This window comes from Pleurodeles waltl, chromosome 4_2 (assembly GCF_031143425.1).
Source record: "Pleurodeles waltl isolate 20211129_DDA chromosome 4_2, aPleWal1.hap1.20221129, whole genome shotgun sequence".
Classification (NCBI taxonomy): domain Eukaryota; kingdom Metazoa; phylum Chordata; class Amphibia; order Caudata; family Salamandridae; genus Pleurodeles; species Pleurodeles waltl.
This window is the reverse complement of record NC_090443.1, coordinates 604340880-604358829: the sequence shown is the minus strand read 5'-3', so window position 1 is coordinate 604358829 and position 17950 is coordinate 604340880. Positions and strand designations below refer to the sequence as shown.

General features: G+C 42.8%; 1 protein-coding gene across 2 annotated transcripts in view; it reads right to left on the bottom strand.

Moving 5' to 3' along the window:
- Positions 1-443: 443 nt before the first annotated feature.
- PALMD (palmdelphin) overlaps positions 444-17950 on the bottom strand; it is a 181787-nt gene continuing 164280 nt past the window's right edge. The window contains exons 8-9 of one of the 2 annotated variants that reach the window (XM_069232141.1): positions 15586-15656; positions 4988-5631 (exon numbers count right to left, since the gene is read on the bottom strand). In XM_069232141.1, the coding sequence (XP_069088242.1) occupies positions 5626-5631; positions 15586-15656 (77 nt within the window). In that variant the 3' untranslated portion in view covers positions 4988-5625. Of the gene's footprint in view, positions 5632-15585; positions 15657-17950 lie in introns of both variants that reach the window. The other variant, XM_069232142.1, reaches the window with a different exon arrangement.

Sequence of the window (17950 nt, the reverse complement as noted above, 5' to 3'; positions counted from 1 at the left end):
TAAAATAGTAACTGTAATATTTATTGTGTTAAAGCTTTAATGCACGTTCATACATAAAATTTAAAAAACACACATATCTATCTATCTATCTATCTATCTATCTATCTATCTATCTATCCATCTATCTATCTATCTATCTATCTGTGTGTCTATCTATAGAGAAAAGGGGCACAAGAGACAGAATGCAATAAACTACAAATAAGCCTTAATCATGTTTACAAAGGTGATAAGCCACCTGTGGTAAGTTCAAGTAGCTTACAATAATCATAGCATGCGTAGGGTGTTGGCGGCTTTGTAAATGGCAAGAAAGAATCATGCCCTTCACTCAACATCAGGATTAATAGAAGTGCCCAACCTATAATTTAAACACTACATCACATTCGAAATACAATATAGTTTGTTATGTTCATATTAGACATCACTTGTTGAAATAACGAGGACCATTTATAAGGGAAATATGTATTTTTATTTGCGAGAAAGTAAAGAAAACGGGGAAAACCCAATTTGAGCAAGAAACAGACATAGCTCCTGAGCAGTAATGCAGGGTGTTTGGCAAGTGGAGTTTCATAAGTCTTCGTCATCAGGATAACACCGGTGTGATTGATCAGGATTAAGTGTAGGAAGAGATAAAACTATTGAATAGTAAATACGGTGACATAGATCTAACTACTCTTAGACACACACACACACTGTCCCTGGAGTGGACTTCTTATGATGGCCCCCTCTTTTCAGCTTTGTGAACTGCATGGAATAAATTCCTTCGTAGCCAATCACAGCAATCATGCACCTATCGCTGAATGACTATTAAGCCATATCGTGATTTGATGGCAAGAAGCTTTGTATATATTATTTTTTCAAGGGCTTCTCTGCTGGTAGCTCACACGCCTGCTGCAGAAATTACAAATCAGAAACATTCTTGGGTCTATGTTTACTATACTTTACATAGGTGCTTGAATGCTGCAAAGTGGTGCTTCGTTGTGGAAATAGTAGTACTGATCAACTTAAGGGCAAACATTTTTTTTGTGTTGAAAGTCAACACAAACACAGCACCAAATTTGCTTTCAATTGCGGAGATCCAACCCTCCTTTTACCTATGCAAAGGAGGCTCATCGGGCAGGAACATCACAAACACCATAAGTTTTCATGCAAAGTCAGATCTACTAAAATACCTTGCCTGGGCTTTGTGTGATATCCGTAAGTCAAAAGAAGCCAGGTGCAAACAAGGGGTAAGCAGAATATCGAGTGAATTTCCAACTGTAAAATATGAAATTGTGGTGAAGTTACTTACTTTATTTGGGCGGTTATTTTTGCCTTGAAATTTGTTCTGCAGGGTGCACCACTAGCTTATATATCACGCTAGTCACCAGTGACTCACCTTGGCGTTATTGTGCAAGACTTAGCGTCATGCTAGATGGCTATGTGAACGTCAGTGCTGCTGATTAGATCATTGGCATGGGAATCTTATAAATTTGCCCCATGCTATTTTTAACTGTTCACGCAGTGCAACCGTAAAGAGTTTCACACAACACAGCACTGTGCAGCGTTTGGTAAATCTGGGCCTTAGAATGGAGGTGTGTGTCCGTTTGTTCAAAGACTGTCTGTTCTCCTCCACCAAGCCATTTCTTGAAGAAGTGCCTGCACCTACCGTCAATTGGTAGGAACTTATACTCAGAACATTGCTAAGTCAGAGATTGATTTAGTTCTGTTGATCCTGGTCTCAGTCCTATTGACTTGCCCAGAAACACACATGTGAGTGTGCTTATTTGTTCAACATCTTATAGACATTCCTTGAAGAAGATGGTGCAAAACCTTCTACTCTGTTTTCTGAGATCTACTCTCCACAGCTCGATATGTGCTGCTGTTAGAGCAAATGCTTGAAAAGAAATGATCCCAAGCTCCTTTCTGAGCTTATTGGGATGAATAACAGTATATTGAGGCCAAGAATATTGTGGGGCCAAAATATCCTGACAGAAATATTGAGGAACAAAATATCGAAAAGTTACATGCATATAGGTATGTATAGATGTATTCTTCCTAACTTTACATCTAAGTACCCTGAAGCTATAGATATTGTCATGGTACATAAATGTTGAGTTGAGCAAACCCAGACTTACCTATCTAATCTTACCATCACAATATTTTGGTCCATGATATTTTTGCCACAAAATTTTGGCCATATGATATTTTGTAGTAGATATTCTGGTGGAATACCTTTAGTTGGCACATAAGTACGACCTCAGGCTACAACTCTGGGGGCCTCAAATTTGGCTCTAAAGAACCCATGTATTTTCTCTATGCAGCAGCGAATGATAGGTCTTCCGCTACTAGTCGTGTACCTAATGCCCCTGGACGCACATAGCCTAGATTTTGTCCATTTGTCACATTTTGACACCAGGCAGAAAAATTATTCATACAAGAGCAAAGCAAAAACAGCAGAAATAATAAAAAAAACATTGTGAAAGGAAGAGTTGCATCAAACGAAACGAGCAGCTTACAATCGGGACCCTAGGATTTCCTGAGAACAAATGCATATTTTAGGTTCTCCAGAGCCTCTCATAGCGAAATGTCCACATACATGTTTAAATTTAAAATGGTGCACGCTCATCATTTCTCAACCGAAAGCATTTTTGTGTCAAAACTAATGCATTCAAAATAACAGATCAGAGACAAGCACAAAGAGACTAGAAAGGAGCTGCAGGCATTTCTTTTAAAATATTTTTAGCATTACTTTGCATGGAATGGTATTAAAATACAGATATGTGTGCCTTAGCATAGCCCAAATAAATCAAAGTGTTCTGAGTAGAGAAAACAACACAAGAGGACAAAATCTGACATTTTAAAGCAGGACACCGGTTTGGAAAATGAGGAGCTCTTCTTATGAATACACATGTTGCTGGGTTGGCTGTCCTAGCCCAATATTTCACTAGAAACCATAAGGCACTGTTGTATTACAAAAAGAAAATGTGAACTACATGTGTGTAGAAGTATATGTGGCGCTTCTGTTTTTGACAGTATATGACGTGCTACTGAAGGTATGGGCAGGGAATGAAAGGTGTTAATTGAGGAGCAGAGTGAGTGCTGGTCCATATTTTTGTTTATATTTCCTGGTTTCTGTATGGAACTCCATCCTTTATAGAGATAAAAAGTAGGGAGGTAAAAGCAAAACCCACTGCTTAATATTTGGGCAATGGGCCTAGATATAGTCTGGAATTCCAACTTTCCTTAATGTTTTTTTCGGATGAGGGATTGTTCCCATATTAATTGATCGAAGTAGGTTTGTGCCAACAACTTCCTTGGAAATGACACTGCACTTTCTGCTTTTTGAGGTGCTCTGACGCCCTCTCTTGTTGGTACTCTAGGTTGCCCCCTGGTCTTGCCTTACAACCAGCTACCCATAGACATGTAAGTCAAGTTTAAATATTTTTTAAATGTTCAAGGTACAAGGCACAGGTGGTAAATAGTAGTTTCAAAGCACATCGCATAAATGTAAACTTGTAGAGGTGCAGATATGTTTTTAATTGTTTCTCCCTTATCACTGGGTCTTTCAGGAAGAGCGCAATGGTACTCACTGTGCGATGGCAATGGTGATTTGGCAACATGAGTGATACCCTAAGAGATTCCTAAAGTGTGACAACGCACAGTTAAAATACATTTGGAATTATTAGTTCAAGCTGTGAAAACAATAATGCACTAATATAGTGGTCTCACTGTGTGACATTATATATTGAAATTGACTGAAAGTAAAGAGTGCAGTGTAACCACAGAATAGTGGCGTGAATTTATAAGACTAACATATTAACCACTTCCAGCATGTTGCATTCAAATGGGAGACAATAAGAATGAATGACAATGTGCTGACATCTTCAGATATCAAGGCACTTAGGCGCATATTTATACTTTTTTAGCACTGCATTTGCATAATTTTTTATGCAAAAGAGGCGCAAACTTACAAAATACTGTTATATTTTGTAAATTTATGCTGCTTTTGCATACAAAAATGACGAAAATGAGGCGGTAAAAAAGTATAAATATGGGCCTTATTTACTAAAGGTTGTGGAGGCAAATGCACACAGCACTGCAATTAAGCACCATGTCCCTGGGCCTTTAAAATGGTCCTTACAATGTTATATATTTTTATTGAAAAACATCAAGGAAAGTGACCTATGACTATGAGAAAAAAATTACACAGCATTGATGCAAAATTGCCCTGCACTGATACACTACATGGGCTAGTCAGCTTAAACTCCCACATTGTTATCAAGGGCTCTGGAGAAGGCAGTCACCGCAATTGTAAAAAATGTTTTTTACTCCAAAATATTAAGGGGCATATTTATAATGCCTTAGTGTCATATTAACGTCATTATTATTTATGTTAATGTGGCCTAATGAGGCCAAAATCCCACGCAGTATTTACAGGGTGGCACAATGCATGCATTGCGCCACTCTGTAACCCTTTGCACTACATTATGCCTGCGCCAGGCATAATGTATACAAAGGGGGTGTTCCCCCATAAGGGGAGCCGGAAAAATGGCGTACGGAAATCTATGAGATTTTCTTGCACCATATTTAACAACACTTCTGACACGTGCTCAAAAGCAGACGTTAAAAATGGGGCTTCCATTCTTTATAAAGGGGCCCTATGTGCTCTGCAGGAGTAGCCCCAATATTTTGGGGCTACTCCTGCAGAGTACATCAATAGCGTCATGAGAAAATACGCTATTGCCCCCTACCCTGCGCCAAGATGCGCTGTATTTTAAATAAGGCGCACACATGGTGGCAGTAGGGAGCAGCTAAGGGGCGCAGGGAAAGTGCGCTCGGTGCAACGCCAATTTCCATAAATCTGCCCCTAAGCATCACTTACTTCAGGACAGGAATGTGGAATATTTGCCCATTTTTATCAGGGCGTACTCTTGCTGCCTGTTTTGAATGCTTTTGACCTGTCCATTTTCCAGCAGATCGCCTGAAAGCTTATATATGTTTTTTATTTGTATGTGTTGGCACTTGTATTTCATATAGTTATCTCGGTGCAGTGGAGCCTGTCATGGAGAGGGTAATAAGGAAGTGATTTCAGATAAAATGCGATAGGGGAAGATGGAGACTCTATGGTACTTGCCCTGACAAGGCAGTGGGAGCCAGGGGCGACCTTAAAGTCTCTTTATAGGTGATATGGAGGGCTCTAACAGTTTTCGTGACACATGTGATGGCAGCTTCTTTCAACAGCATTACATCTACGCTCACCACAATGACCTAATTGTGCACTGCGATGAGAGCTTGAAAAATGCAATATCATAAACTCTGAGAGAGTCAGGTCCGAATTGTCCACACGTTCAAAACATAAACATGCACCCACAAATACAGGCGGTGTAGACTTGTGGGGGTCAGGTTTTACATTCGGGCAAGCAGCGTATTGTGTAGAGATAAAAAGACGGCAGCACTGTGTTTTATACATCAAGAGGACTCCTCTTCAAGAAGCTTGCCAATAACTACTATGTGAAGAAGTGTGTCTCTGTCAGAGATGGTTCGGGAATGAAAGCACTGATGAGCGAGGTGGAGGAAGGACTCCTGGCTGACTACGCCCCTTCAGATCTTATATCACCCGTTTCCCGAGCTTCGCCATTCTTATCCTCAGAGCTGTGAAAAGAAAATAATGGAAGAAAAATTGGTACACTTTCATCCTTCCGGGCAGATTTGTGAATGTGTTACAGAGCAAAGAAAGAACATACCTCGGGGATTGATCCAGTGGCGTTAACAATAGTGTGTAGATTATAAAGAAAGGTCAGTAGAGAAGCAGTTTGAGGAAAGCATGCACAAGTAAGAGTAGATATTGCAAAGAAGTACCACGTGATCCTTTCAGGCTTCAGCCAGAAAAACATGCATAGCTTAGTACTCATATTCAGCGAACACGGTTATAAACATCAAATCTAGGCTCCTTATGGACCACACTACGTTTCAAGTCTTCTAATTCTTTGCACATATATTAGCCATTATGCTTAACCATTAACAGGCTACTGCTCTAACATTTTACTCGCTATCCTAACAGGAGCCTGTTCTCTAAGGGACCAACACACAGAGGCTCCAATCAACATCCAGCCGACAGTTGCGGGTGCAAATGGCGCACCCGTGAACTTGAACTAGGCTTTGGTGTGCAAATTAACAGGCGCGCAATTTGCACCCGTTTCCGAATCTCGCTCCTTCGAGTAAGGAATAAAACCCCATTGGCATTACCCATTCCAATGACTTTCAGTCTTTTCAAACCAATTTTCTTGTAACTCTGTAATTTATGCATAAATTATATACACTGGTATTTGTATGGTGTTAGTGAACATGTTTAGTTCTCCTCAATGTACCTTCTGGTCTCAAGGCCACAATCACAACCCAATTGCTTTGTCCCAATGTTGATCAGTTGCACTTTGCTTTACACCACTTTATTTTTTTCAACCAAAGAAACCTCCTTGCATATCTTCAAATACGCTTAATACATTGTACTTTTCAGTCTGTCACTCTCCACCTCTCCTTTACATCCTCCCGTTTTTAGGTCGAGCGTGCAAGCGCTCTGATATGTTGTAATCTATCTGTGGGCTTTTAACCACGCCCACTGCATGCCCATCACTATCACTTGTTTATCGGGTTGCCTCTCAAAAATCCTTTGTTATCATTGGTAAATGATTTATGTTTGTCCTCCTTTGGAGCAGTTTTGTTACCACCTTGACCATCAACCTTGTTACATGGATAATTGCACGTTTGCCGATACATTTGACTGCAAGTTAACTTCTTATTCCTTTTATATCTCTCCTTCGCGCTCATGGGGGCCAAGGCGCTTGGAATTGGCTCGCTTATTGCAACTGTTTTACTTTTTGTTTTCAATTTATGTGGCAAGAAAAGTCTAGGTATGAATTTACAACACTAACAGCTCTAACTCGAGCAAACAAGAGTCCCATTGAATTGCAAATGCTTGTTAAATTATGCTACAGAATAATTCCAAGTACTGTTCTCTGATTATATGTACGATATTACCAAGAGAAATGCTTAATTCGAAATAATACATAAAAACATGACACAGTCACTTCATGCTTCTACCAAAACAATAGTATACAACATAAAAACAACTGCGCCTAAATGGCTTATTCACTATATGGTGAGAAGTGCTTGATCGAGGATGCTTCTTAGAGTATCTGTCTCCCTTGTTTTGCCTGCCTCATTTCAGACTGTTGTTGCACCGCATCTATTTCTGCTATACCCTAATGTCATCTTATATAGTACGTCTGGGGTACATTTTCAGAGGTTACACTCATACGTATCCTCAAACCAGATAAAAATCCCAGAATTCCAAAAAACTACTGGTCAACATCGTAAATCAATGCCAGTTGAAAAATTGGTTCTAAATCTTCACCACATATCTGGAAAACATTTTATACAAACTTTTTAAACATGCTTAGATTGGTTGTGTAATAAAACAAAACTTTTTACTGTTAGATTAAGATTTTTTTCTACATCTATACTAAGCTAAGGCGACAAGTGGTGTGCCATGGCCACCAACCTCAAAAATACTTTTGGCGGATCAGAATCTTGAAAGAACTGGAATGCCATCACTTACTCCAGTTTTTTCCCGACTTACCTGTGCCCAAAAATTAAATGCTACTAGTGGGAGTAAAGCACTGATTGTGCCCTCCCCCCCCCCTTATGTAGCACTTTAAACTTGTCTCAGGTCTGCCATTGCAGCCTGTGTGTGCAGTTTTAAGCTGCTATTTCAGCTTAGCAAAATGAACGTTTTGCCAGACCCAAATCTTCCTTTTTACTGGCTGTAAGTCAGCCCCAAGATAGCCCTGGACAGCCCAAAGGGCATGGTGCAGTGTACTTAAAGATTTGAACATATAAGTTTTACATAGCCTTGTAGTGAAAACTCTTACATTTGTTTTTTGCTACTGCAAGGCCTAATCCTTCCTTAGGTTAACATTAGAGTTACCTTATGACATTTAATAAGCTGAATTTTCAAATTGGGACCAAGAAGACAGTTGGAGTGTGGTGTCTAAAGAATTGTAATTGAAATCCCTCTTTAATAGTAAAGCCAGATTTTTGAAAATAAAATTTTTAGAAATTTTACATTTTCTTGTCCTAACTATTTGGTGCCTGATCCTCAGTAACATGACTAGGTGTAGCTATCAATTGGTCTTTGTGTATTGCTCCCAGACAGTGAGACAAAGGGAAGATAGGTGTTGGCAGGATGGGCCACTCTGAGTTAATGAGGGAGAGGAGCTACCACACTTGCACATCAAATAGGCTCTGCCTGAGCATTCACACAAATAGCTTATTACTAGGCTATTGTGTCCCTAGCCACCTGGGCCCAGGAAAGGAAGGAAGGGGATACCTGACACCTCAGTGGGGTGCAAACCTTTAGAAGCTTCTCCCGACTTCAAAGGCACAACTGGATATATGTATATTGGACATCAGACACCACCTCTTAAGCACACTTCTGGACCAGTGAATACTCTACCAGGAAGAAGGACTGATGTGCTGCTGGAAGGACTGCCACTCTGGTGGACTACTGCTCCGAAGAACTGCTGCCCTGCTGTGTGGACCTGCTGCCTGTTGCCCTCTTGCCTGGGTGAGAAGGACTGGACCTGCATATCTTGAACCCTGAGTGACTCCAAGTGCTAGTTGGCTGGCAACCTGATCTAAGCCTCAGGGATATAACATGCTTCCAACAACATTGGACCTGCAGCTAGACTCTGTCATCTGTTAGTCTACCCTGCTAATTGGTGCCACCCCAGTCCTGGCCCCTTGGAAGAGGGCTTAAGATGCTCTGCCAGTCTCTTTGGATCCAGCGGAACTGATGTATATCCTCTGCTGCGTGGCACAAACGCGAGCAGAACCAACACATCGCCACTGCTGTATGGATTGGACGTATCGCAAAGACCTGCAAAACAATGCACAGCCCATCAGCACCACCACTGGGCAACCCATCCTTGGCGCAGGACCTTGCATCCCTTGTCAACAGCATCTTCGGTGACAATGCTGGAATCCGCATTGCAGCTCTTCAGAACCAATGCAGCACCGTGACCGCGCTTCTCATCCTTGACGGATTTTGCTTTGCTAGCCCCACAGATGAGATCCTCTAAGACCACACAAACCCTTGCATTGAAGCCTAGTGGCATCTCAGAAACAATGCATTGCTCCAGCTATGCGATGCATCTTCGACACAGATCCTTGCAGTGCTCTGCAAATCAGCTTTTAAGGTACTTTGTTCAGCGGGCCTAATGTACTGCATGAGGTGCTGGAATGGATGCTGATCAGATATATGATGGATTTGGGGGTCTCCTCTTGGTGACCGGATGAGGGCTGTAGTTTTATATATCATAGAGATTATGGTTTCCTTCATCTGGAGCCTAGAATTAATGTATTCATATGATGCAAATATCTGACCATAAAGTGGTGCTGTTGGATCCTTCAGATGTGGGCCAAAGTGGAAAATCCTACAGGAGGCTGCAGTTAGTCTTTGTACACACACAAACGGACACACAGTAAAACAGTGAAAACACCACAAAAGTACTCCACATTAGTTTAGAAGAATAGCTAATATTTATCTGAGTAAAACAAGACCAAAACGAAAAAAATCCAACATACACACGTAAAGATATGAATTTTCAAAGATTTAGGGGGTCATTACAACCCTGGCGGTCAAAGACCGCCAGGGTTGTTGTGGAGGATTTCAGAAATCCCTGGGATTACGACCGCAGCGCTTTGGACCAGCAGTTTCCTGCCACTTTAGTCCCGGCGGGAGTAATCCTCCTTGCAGCGCTGCCTAGGGGATTACGAGTCCCCCTCCCGCCAGCCTTTTCATGGCGGTTTGCACCACCATGAAAAGGCTGGCGGAAAGGGGAGTCACGGGGCCCCTGCCATGGCCCCATGCAGCTATTCACTGTCTGTTATGCAGACAGTGAAAAGCGCGACAGGTGCAACTGCACCCGTCGCACGTCCGCAAGCAACAGCGCTGGCTCCATTTGGAGCCGTCTCCTGTGTTGCGTCCGAGATCCCCGCTGGGCTGGCGGCCGGAAACCAGGTTTCTGCCCGCTGGCCCAGCGGGGATCTCCTGATGGCCGCGGCAGAAGTGCGGCTGCATTGGCGGCCATCCGCCGGTCAGACCTTGGCGGGCGGCTTCAGCCGTCCGCCAAGGTCGTAATGACCCCCATAATGTAGTATAGCGTTTAGAAACACAATAGCTCCAACTGGGGCAATCAGACTGGCTTGACGGAGTCGCTTCCAACAGTCTGGCGCCGCCCACGAGGAAGTGTGGCCGGCCATGGAGTCGTGTAGACCGCGATTACAGTTTCTTGGAAAACGATGAGGAAACAAAGACATTGCACGGAGTAAGGGAGGTGAGGCGTCGCTGGAGCTGGTGCGGTGTTGGTTCCTTGTTACCACCGGGGAGGTGAGGTGTTGGTTCCTTACTGCTAGGCATGGGTGGTGAGGTGTTGGTTTCTTAGGTTTGCAGAGGAGGTGATGTGGCATTGGCAGCGAGGCAGTGGTTCCTTACGATAAGGCGGGGTTGATGAATCTAGCAGGTCAAGACATGAGGTGTCAAATTTGCGGCGTCGTGATCACACCATGAGGCCACAGGTGCTGCGACAGAGTGAGGTGCCACGGACTTCAGTGACACAGCAGGCTGAACTCATGCACTGGCAGCACTTTGGAGGCGCTGCAGCAGCATTGGCCCTGCGAAGTAGGTCATGGTAGTTGCACTCAGTGCAAACCACAGCTCCGGTGCAGGCAGTGAGGTGAGGTCAGGGAGTATCGCCGGTTCCAATGTCATTCTGGAGGTCAATGCATTAGCTTCTTCTTCCTTGTAGCACCATATTTCACTCCCAAGGGCCCAGGAACTGGATTTGGCACCACTTGGCAAGTCAGGACTCTTAGAAAGGGAGCCCAGGGGCTGGCAGGTGAGTTCTTTGATGTCCCTGAGACTTCTTAGCAGGAGATAAACTCAGTCCAAGCCCTTGAAGAACCTTTGGAAGTAGGATGTAGAAAGCCAAGTCCAGTCCTTTCACTCCCAGTACAGAAGCAGCAAGCAGCAGGCCAGCACAGCAATGCAACGGGCAGAGTGGCAGTGTCTCCTACAGCATCCAGCTCTTCTTTCAGGCAGACATTCCTTTGTCCAGAAGGATTCTGAGTATGTAGTGTCAGAGATCTGGTACTAATTTCTGTCTTTGAAGTAGGTAAACTTCAAAGAGAAGTCTTTGCAGTGCACAAGACCTTTACTTTCCCTGGCCTGGCCCCAAACACATTCCAGGGGGTTGGAGACTGCTTTGTGTGAGGACAGTCACAGCCCTATTCAGGTGCAAGTGCCAGGTCCTCCCACAACTCTAGGTCAGGAAGACCCATCAGGCTATGCAGGGCACATCTTCTTTGTTAACACATCTTCTCTGTGCCCTAAACAGTCCAGTGAGCATGAGTCAACGAAGGTGGTAAGATCGCAGATTTCCTGTGTATTCTTGTAATTTTTTTTAAAAAGTGCTTTTTCCCTTACTGCGTCGGTTTACATTTGGCTCGCTATTTTTCTGCAAACTTGGGGGCATATTTATACTCCGTTTGCGCCGAATTTGCGTAGTTTTTTTCGACGCAAATTCGACGCAAAACTAACTCCATATTTATACTTTGGCGTTAGACGCGTCTAGCGCCAAAGTTCATGGAGTTAGCGTCATTTTTTTGCGTGAACACCTTCCTTGCGTTAATGAGATGCAAGGTAGGCGTTCCCGTCTTAAAAAATGACTCCCAGGCATGTGCGTGGTGTTTATACTCCCGGGCAAAAATGACGCCCGGGAAAAAACCCCCGCATTTGCGCCTCTTTTTAACGCCTGGGTCAGGGCAGGCGTTAAGGGACCTGTGGGCTCAGAATGAGCCCAGAGGTGCCCTCCCCTGCCCCCAGGGACACCCCCTGCCACCCTTGCCCACCCCAGGAGGACACCCAAGGATGGAGGGACCCATCCCAGGGAAGAAAAGGTAAGTTGTGGTAAGTATTTTTTTTTTAAAAAAATTGTGGCATAGGGGGGCCTGATTTGTGCCCCCCTACATGCCACTATGCCCAATGACCATGCCCAGGGGACATAAGTCACCTGGGCATGGCCATTGGGCAAGGGGGCATGACTCCTGTCTTTGCTAAGACAGGAGTCATGTTAATGGCGTCTGGGCGCCCCAAAAAAATGGCGCAAATCGGGTTAAGACGATTTTTTTGCCTCAGCCTGACTTGCCCCATTTTGGGACGCCCAAACGCCATTTTTCCCTACGCCGGCGCTGCCTGGTGTACGTCGTTTTTTTTCACGCACACCTGGCAGCGCCGGTCGGCTAACGCCGGCTAACGCCATTCAATAAATACGGCGCCGGCATGGCGCTTCAGAATGACGTTAGCCGGCGCTAATTTTTTTGGCCAAAACTGCGTTAGCGCAGTTTTGCGTCAAAAAGTATAAATATGGCCCTTGGTATTTTAAACTGCTTTTTTGTTCTACTAGTGTTTGTATGAGTTTAAGTCTTGGTTTTCTGCAAACTCGGTCCTTTTAAGCTGCTATTTTTGTTCTACCTGTGAGTGTCTGATTTTACTTCTTGTCTGTCTGCAAACTTAGTACCCTAAATCTGCTGTTTTTGTGCTATCAATGACTGTACAAATTTCTCTCCTAGTTTTTCACACTGACTGCATTAAGCAGCACTCTCCCCAAACAAGGTTTTTAAAAGAGCTAAATACACCCCAGTGGCTAACCAGAGTGTCTTTAGGAGACTGCTTAATCTGCTCTGGGTCTGAACTGTGCTTGAAAAGCATATGCAGCACTCGTTTTTGGCTTGAAAAAGTGATTAAGGCCCATATTTATACTTTTTTAGCGCTGCATTTGTGCCGCTTTTTGAAGCAAAAGCAGCTCAAACATCCAAAATACAATTGTATTTTGTAAGTTTGCGCCGCTTTTGTGTAAAAAAATGACGTTTAAGTTTAAATATGGGCCCAAGTGTGAAAAAGCAGTGTGTCAGTGGTTTTAAAATTGCCCCTTACCTGAAAAGTAGAAGCTGGAAGCTAGAAAGTGTGGATTTTGCCTGTCTGTATCCAAGGAGATTCTGAAAAAAGGAGCACCTCCCTGTCCTGCCCCAGCAACCTGCGCTTAAGGTCACTTGCCTCTTATATAAGTTTCTACTGGTTGTTGTATCTGTTGCTGTGATTGGTTGCTAATGCTAGTATTTCTATTGAATTAAGGGTTTACTGTTACAGTTCTGGCTGACCGTTCGGTCTAGGGTTCTGATTGGCTACTATGGCTAGGGTTTCCATTGGACAAAGGTTTTAGAGTTAAAGTTCTGATTGGCTACTAGGGTTAGAGATCCCATTGGACTTAGAGCTTAGTGCTCTGTTTTTGATTGGCTGTTTGGGCTAGGGATGTCATTGGGTAATAGGGTCTGGATTCCCATTGGCTCTAGGGTTTAGGTTTAGGATTCTGTTTGGTCAGGTTTAGGGCTAGAGTTCCAAAAGGGCCAATAGGGCTACTTAAGCCTATGGTTCAGGGCGTCTTAGCCCGGGCATCAAGGGCAAGGGCAGAGAGGACAAGGGCAGTTGCCTGTTTGGGCCTGTTCGGGCAAGGTCAGGCCTAGGGCCAGAGATGCTGCCCAATTTTGCACTCACCAGCTACCAACTTAAGCCCTCCACCAACATCCAAACACAAAAACAGCAAAGGGATTCTATTCATACACAACAAACAAAAACACAACTCATACAGATTTCAGTGTCTCAACAGCCACTTCAAAACATCACAAACCACACCTGTACCACAACTACAACACTATGGCACCATCATTCTCACACAAAACACAACTCTATCCTATACCACTAACACATCCACACATCACCAACACAACACAAAGACACATTATATATACCTTTATTGAATCCAGACACACACATTCTTTATTCATACAAAACACCAGCTCTTTCCTCTACTACTTCCTAACAGATCCCGTTTTATGATGACGAAACCTATACTCAGCCTTCTAGCACACCACCCACCAACACTCTCCCCTTTTTACCAATAACATACAACCATACAATCCTTACACTCCGCTTCACCACTCATATTACCTCTTCCTGTGATCAAATCTAACACAAACACTCATAAATCTTGTCCATCCCCTCTTACACACGACATACACTCTTCTCCAAAACACATCACCCCTGTACTATTCAAATACCACTCACCAGAAGTAACTCACATACAAATGCTTCACAGAAAAACACTACTTCAATATCTCCTCTCGCTACTCGACAAAAAAAACACACACACCAGCACATCAAAATAACATACACTTCCATAATACTTCCCATCACACCTACTCCCACCCTCATGACTACACAAATAATCCAAATGCTGAACCAACTTCACTCCTAAATTCTCTACATCTACCTATCGACCTTGGAACAAACTCAGTTTTGAATACTTAGAAACACAACTAATGGGCAAAACAGACCTTGACACAATAAATTCTGTTCAAACACTTTACGAGAGGCTGCAGGGGAAGCTTTCGATATCCTAATACTACTCAGAAAAACAAAACAAGACAGAAGAAAATAAGCACCTTGGAGAAATACAGACCTAAAAAGATAAAACAACAAACCAGAAAGTAGAACCAATCCTGGCTCAAAACAAACAACATTCAAGACAAACCTCACCTATGCAAACTTAACAAAATATACATATCACCAATCAAAAAAGCTAAAAAGAGTACTACTGAGACAGAATTCAAAATGCTGTATCTGAAAACAAAGAATTTTATAAAATTCTCAACAAATTTTGAAAACCTAAATGCATGGAAGGAACTCATCCCACTACTGAAGAATTCACAGACAAACTGGCAAATCATTACACAACCAAGGCAGACATTTTGGACTCCTATTTAAAACAAAGGAAAACCACCAGCACCAACCCGCACCAATCTGTTTCCAAAACTCCCCTGCAAGAGTCAGCCAACTCAGCCTCTGCACTCCCTCAAACAAATATCATAAAATGAATTTATGGATCTGGTCAAAGCAAGCAGGCCTTCTGGCTGCCCTTCTGACCCATGTCCACCACACATCTTCAAGAACATTCTTTTATCTACCTCAACTGCCACACCAGTAGGAGGAATCATCAATAGTTCTTTAAGAATGGGAATCTTTCCTGAAAAACTTAAAAGGGCACACATACTCCCATTATTAAAGAAAACAAAGCTGGGCCCTAACAACTACAGACTCAGTTGACCATCACACTCACTGCTCTTGACTGGATCACATCCTACCTTCAAAACAGAAAAAATGTCATCCATATTCCCCCTTACTCGTACAAATTCTACTTCACAAAAGCAAGTGTCCCTCAAGGCTCAATCATCTCAACCATGCTTTTCAATATCTATGATCATTGATTTTCAATTCACATGCTACAGCTATGCAGATGACAAACAAATTCTCCTTAAACTGGAATGCCCAAAAGACATTGAAAACTCACAAATCTTCAGTTGCCTCAGAGCCATTGATCAGTGGATAACACAGAGCCATCTCAAACTGAATGCTTTCAAAACAGAAATACTCACATGTGGTGGCTGGAAAAATGATGACCCACTCTGCGCCTGGGCTGATGATCTGGGGCCACCTCCTAAAGTATCTAAGGAAGTTAGAAATCTTGGAATTACCATGAACACCAAGTTAACAATGAATGCTCAAGTGGACAAATCAGCAAGATTAAGCTTCAGCATGATGAAAACTCTGCGATGCATCTTCTCCCACCTCAGATTTCCACACAAGGTGCAGGCTACTATCTCTCTTATACTATCTAAACTGGATAACACCAATGGCCTCCACCTTGGATCATCTCTATCTACTATGAAGAAACTACAACAAATCCAGAACTCGGCTGCCAGACTACTCCTGCATGTAAAGCCACTAGCCCACATCTCACCTGCCTTCAGGGCCCTACATTGATTAACGGTTGTCAGAAAATCTACCTTCAAGCTGCTTTGTATCACCCACAAAGCAATACATGGAACAGGACCACTTTTCATCAGGAATAAAATCGCCAAATACATTCAACAACGAAACCTCCTTCCTGTTCAAACAGCCAAACTATGGCATTGAATACCCCCAAATATAAGTTCCACTATCTTATCTTCAGAAGACTACTCAAGAGTTGTCTCTTTCCTATATAACCACCATGCTCAAACAGCAATGGACTGCATATCCCTGTGTACGTAAACATTTATAATTTGATTATATATATATGCAACTGTCAAGCAATTGTCTCGTTGCACCCCAGAAGAATTTATTTCTTTATCCAAAAGTGTAAAACGACACCACCAACGCGTTTCGACCTCTCGGTCTTGTTCACAATTTATAAAAAACGCTTTCCCAAGAGTCTCTATTTATAGTTTCTTTCCATGGTACCCACCAAGTGCATTATGGTGTCGTTTTACACTTTTTGGATAAATAAATAAATTCTCCTGGAGTGCAACGAGTCAATTGCTTGACAATTGTTTGTTTTTGAGATAACAAAGGAACAATCCTTTCCTCACGTGTGCATCTGTGAATTTGCGCGCCACAAGGTGGACCATATATATATATAAACTATTTTTTCTTTAAATATATGCATACCCTTTGGGCCTGTTTAAACAAATGTATATTTTACTTACAGTTAAATGTATATATGTATCTATGTGTATGTATAGGTCTATGCACGAGTATAAATATATCATGTATATGTGTATGTATGTATGCATGTATACATATGAGTATATTATTCTATGCTTAACATGTTCATAGGTCATTGCATAGTATCTATATAAGTTGTATGATTAGATGCTTTTGAGTCTCTGCTTTTATTTTTTATCTATCATGATAGTTGAATATTATCTTAACTGTTTAAAAGCTTTTCACTACTGAAATATTGAGGAAAGGTAAAATAATGTTATAAAAGTACCCAAATAAATTAACTTCAAATACTGCAACTCTTTTAATTCTGTATTGATACGATACAACCTAAATCTCAATGTATTATATTCCTTACACATATATTCCCTCACTATGTAATCATGTATCTATATATTTATTACTTTAGTCCTACAGTACAATAGGACAAGAAATTACAGTGAGACAAAGGGAAGATAGGTGTTGCTAGGATGGGACACTCTGAGTTAAGCAGGGAGAGGAGCTGTCACCTACCACACTTGCACATCACAAAGGTTGAGCCTGAGCACACACAGAAAGGACTTATTACTAGGCTATTGTGACCCCAGAGAAGCAGGGGCCAGGACAGGGAGAAAGAAGATGCTTGACACCTCAGGGAGGTGGTACCTCTAGAACCTTCTCCTTACTTCAAAGGCACACCTAGGTATAAATATTCGACCTCAGACGTAAACTGTTCAGTACACTTTTGGACCAGTGGATACCCTGCCAGGAAGAATGACTGCTATGCTGCTGGAAGGACTGCCACTCTTCTGGACTGCTGCTCTGAAGGGTTGCTGCCCTGTTGAGATGATCTGCTGCCTGCTGCCCTCTTGCCTGGGTGATATGGACTTGCATATCATGAACAAAGAACTCAGAGTATCTCCAAGGGCTAGTTTACAGGCTTCCTACAACCATACACGGGCATGTGAACTCTGCAATCTGCAAGACTACCCTGCCAAGGGGTGCCACCCCATTCCTGGCCGCTTGGAAATGGACCTGCTGCAAAGACCTGCATTGTAGTCCAAGCCCTGCGGAACAACCACTGGGCAACATATCCTCGGTAAAGGCCCTTGCATCACTAATTGATGGCAGCCTTGGCAATGAAACTGGACTCTGCACTACAGCCTCGCAGCTCCTAGAAAATGAAGCATCTCCCCGACTGCGCGCCGCATCCTTGACGACAGACCATGCGTCACAAGACCCATTAACAGCATCCTGGATAATGTCGCAGGCCCTTGT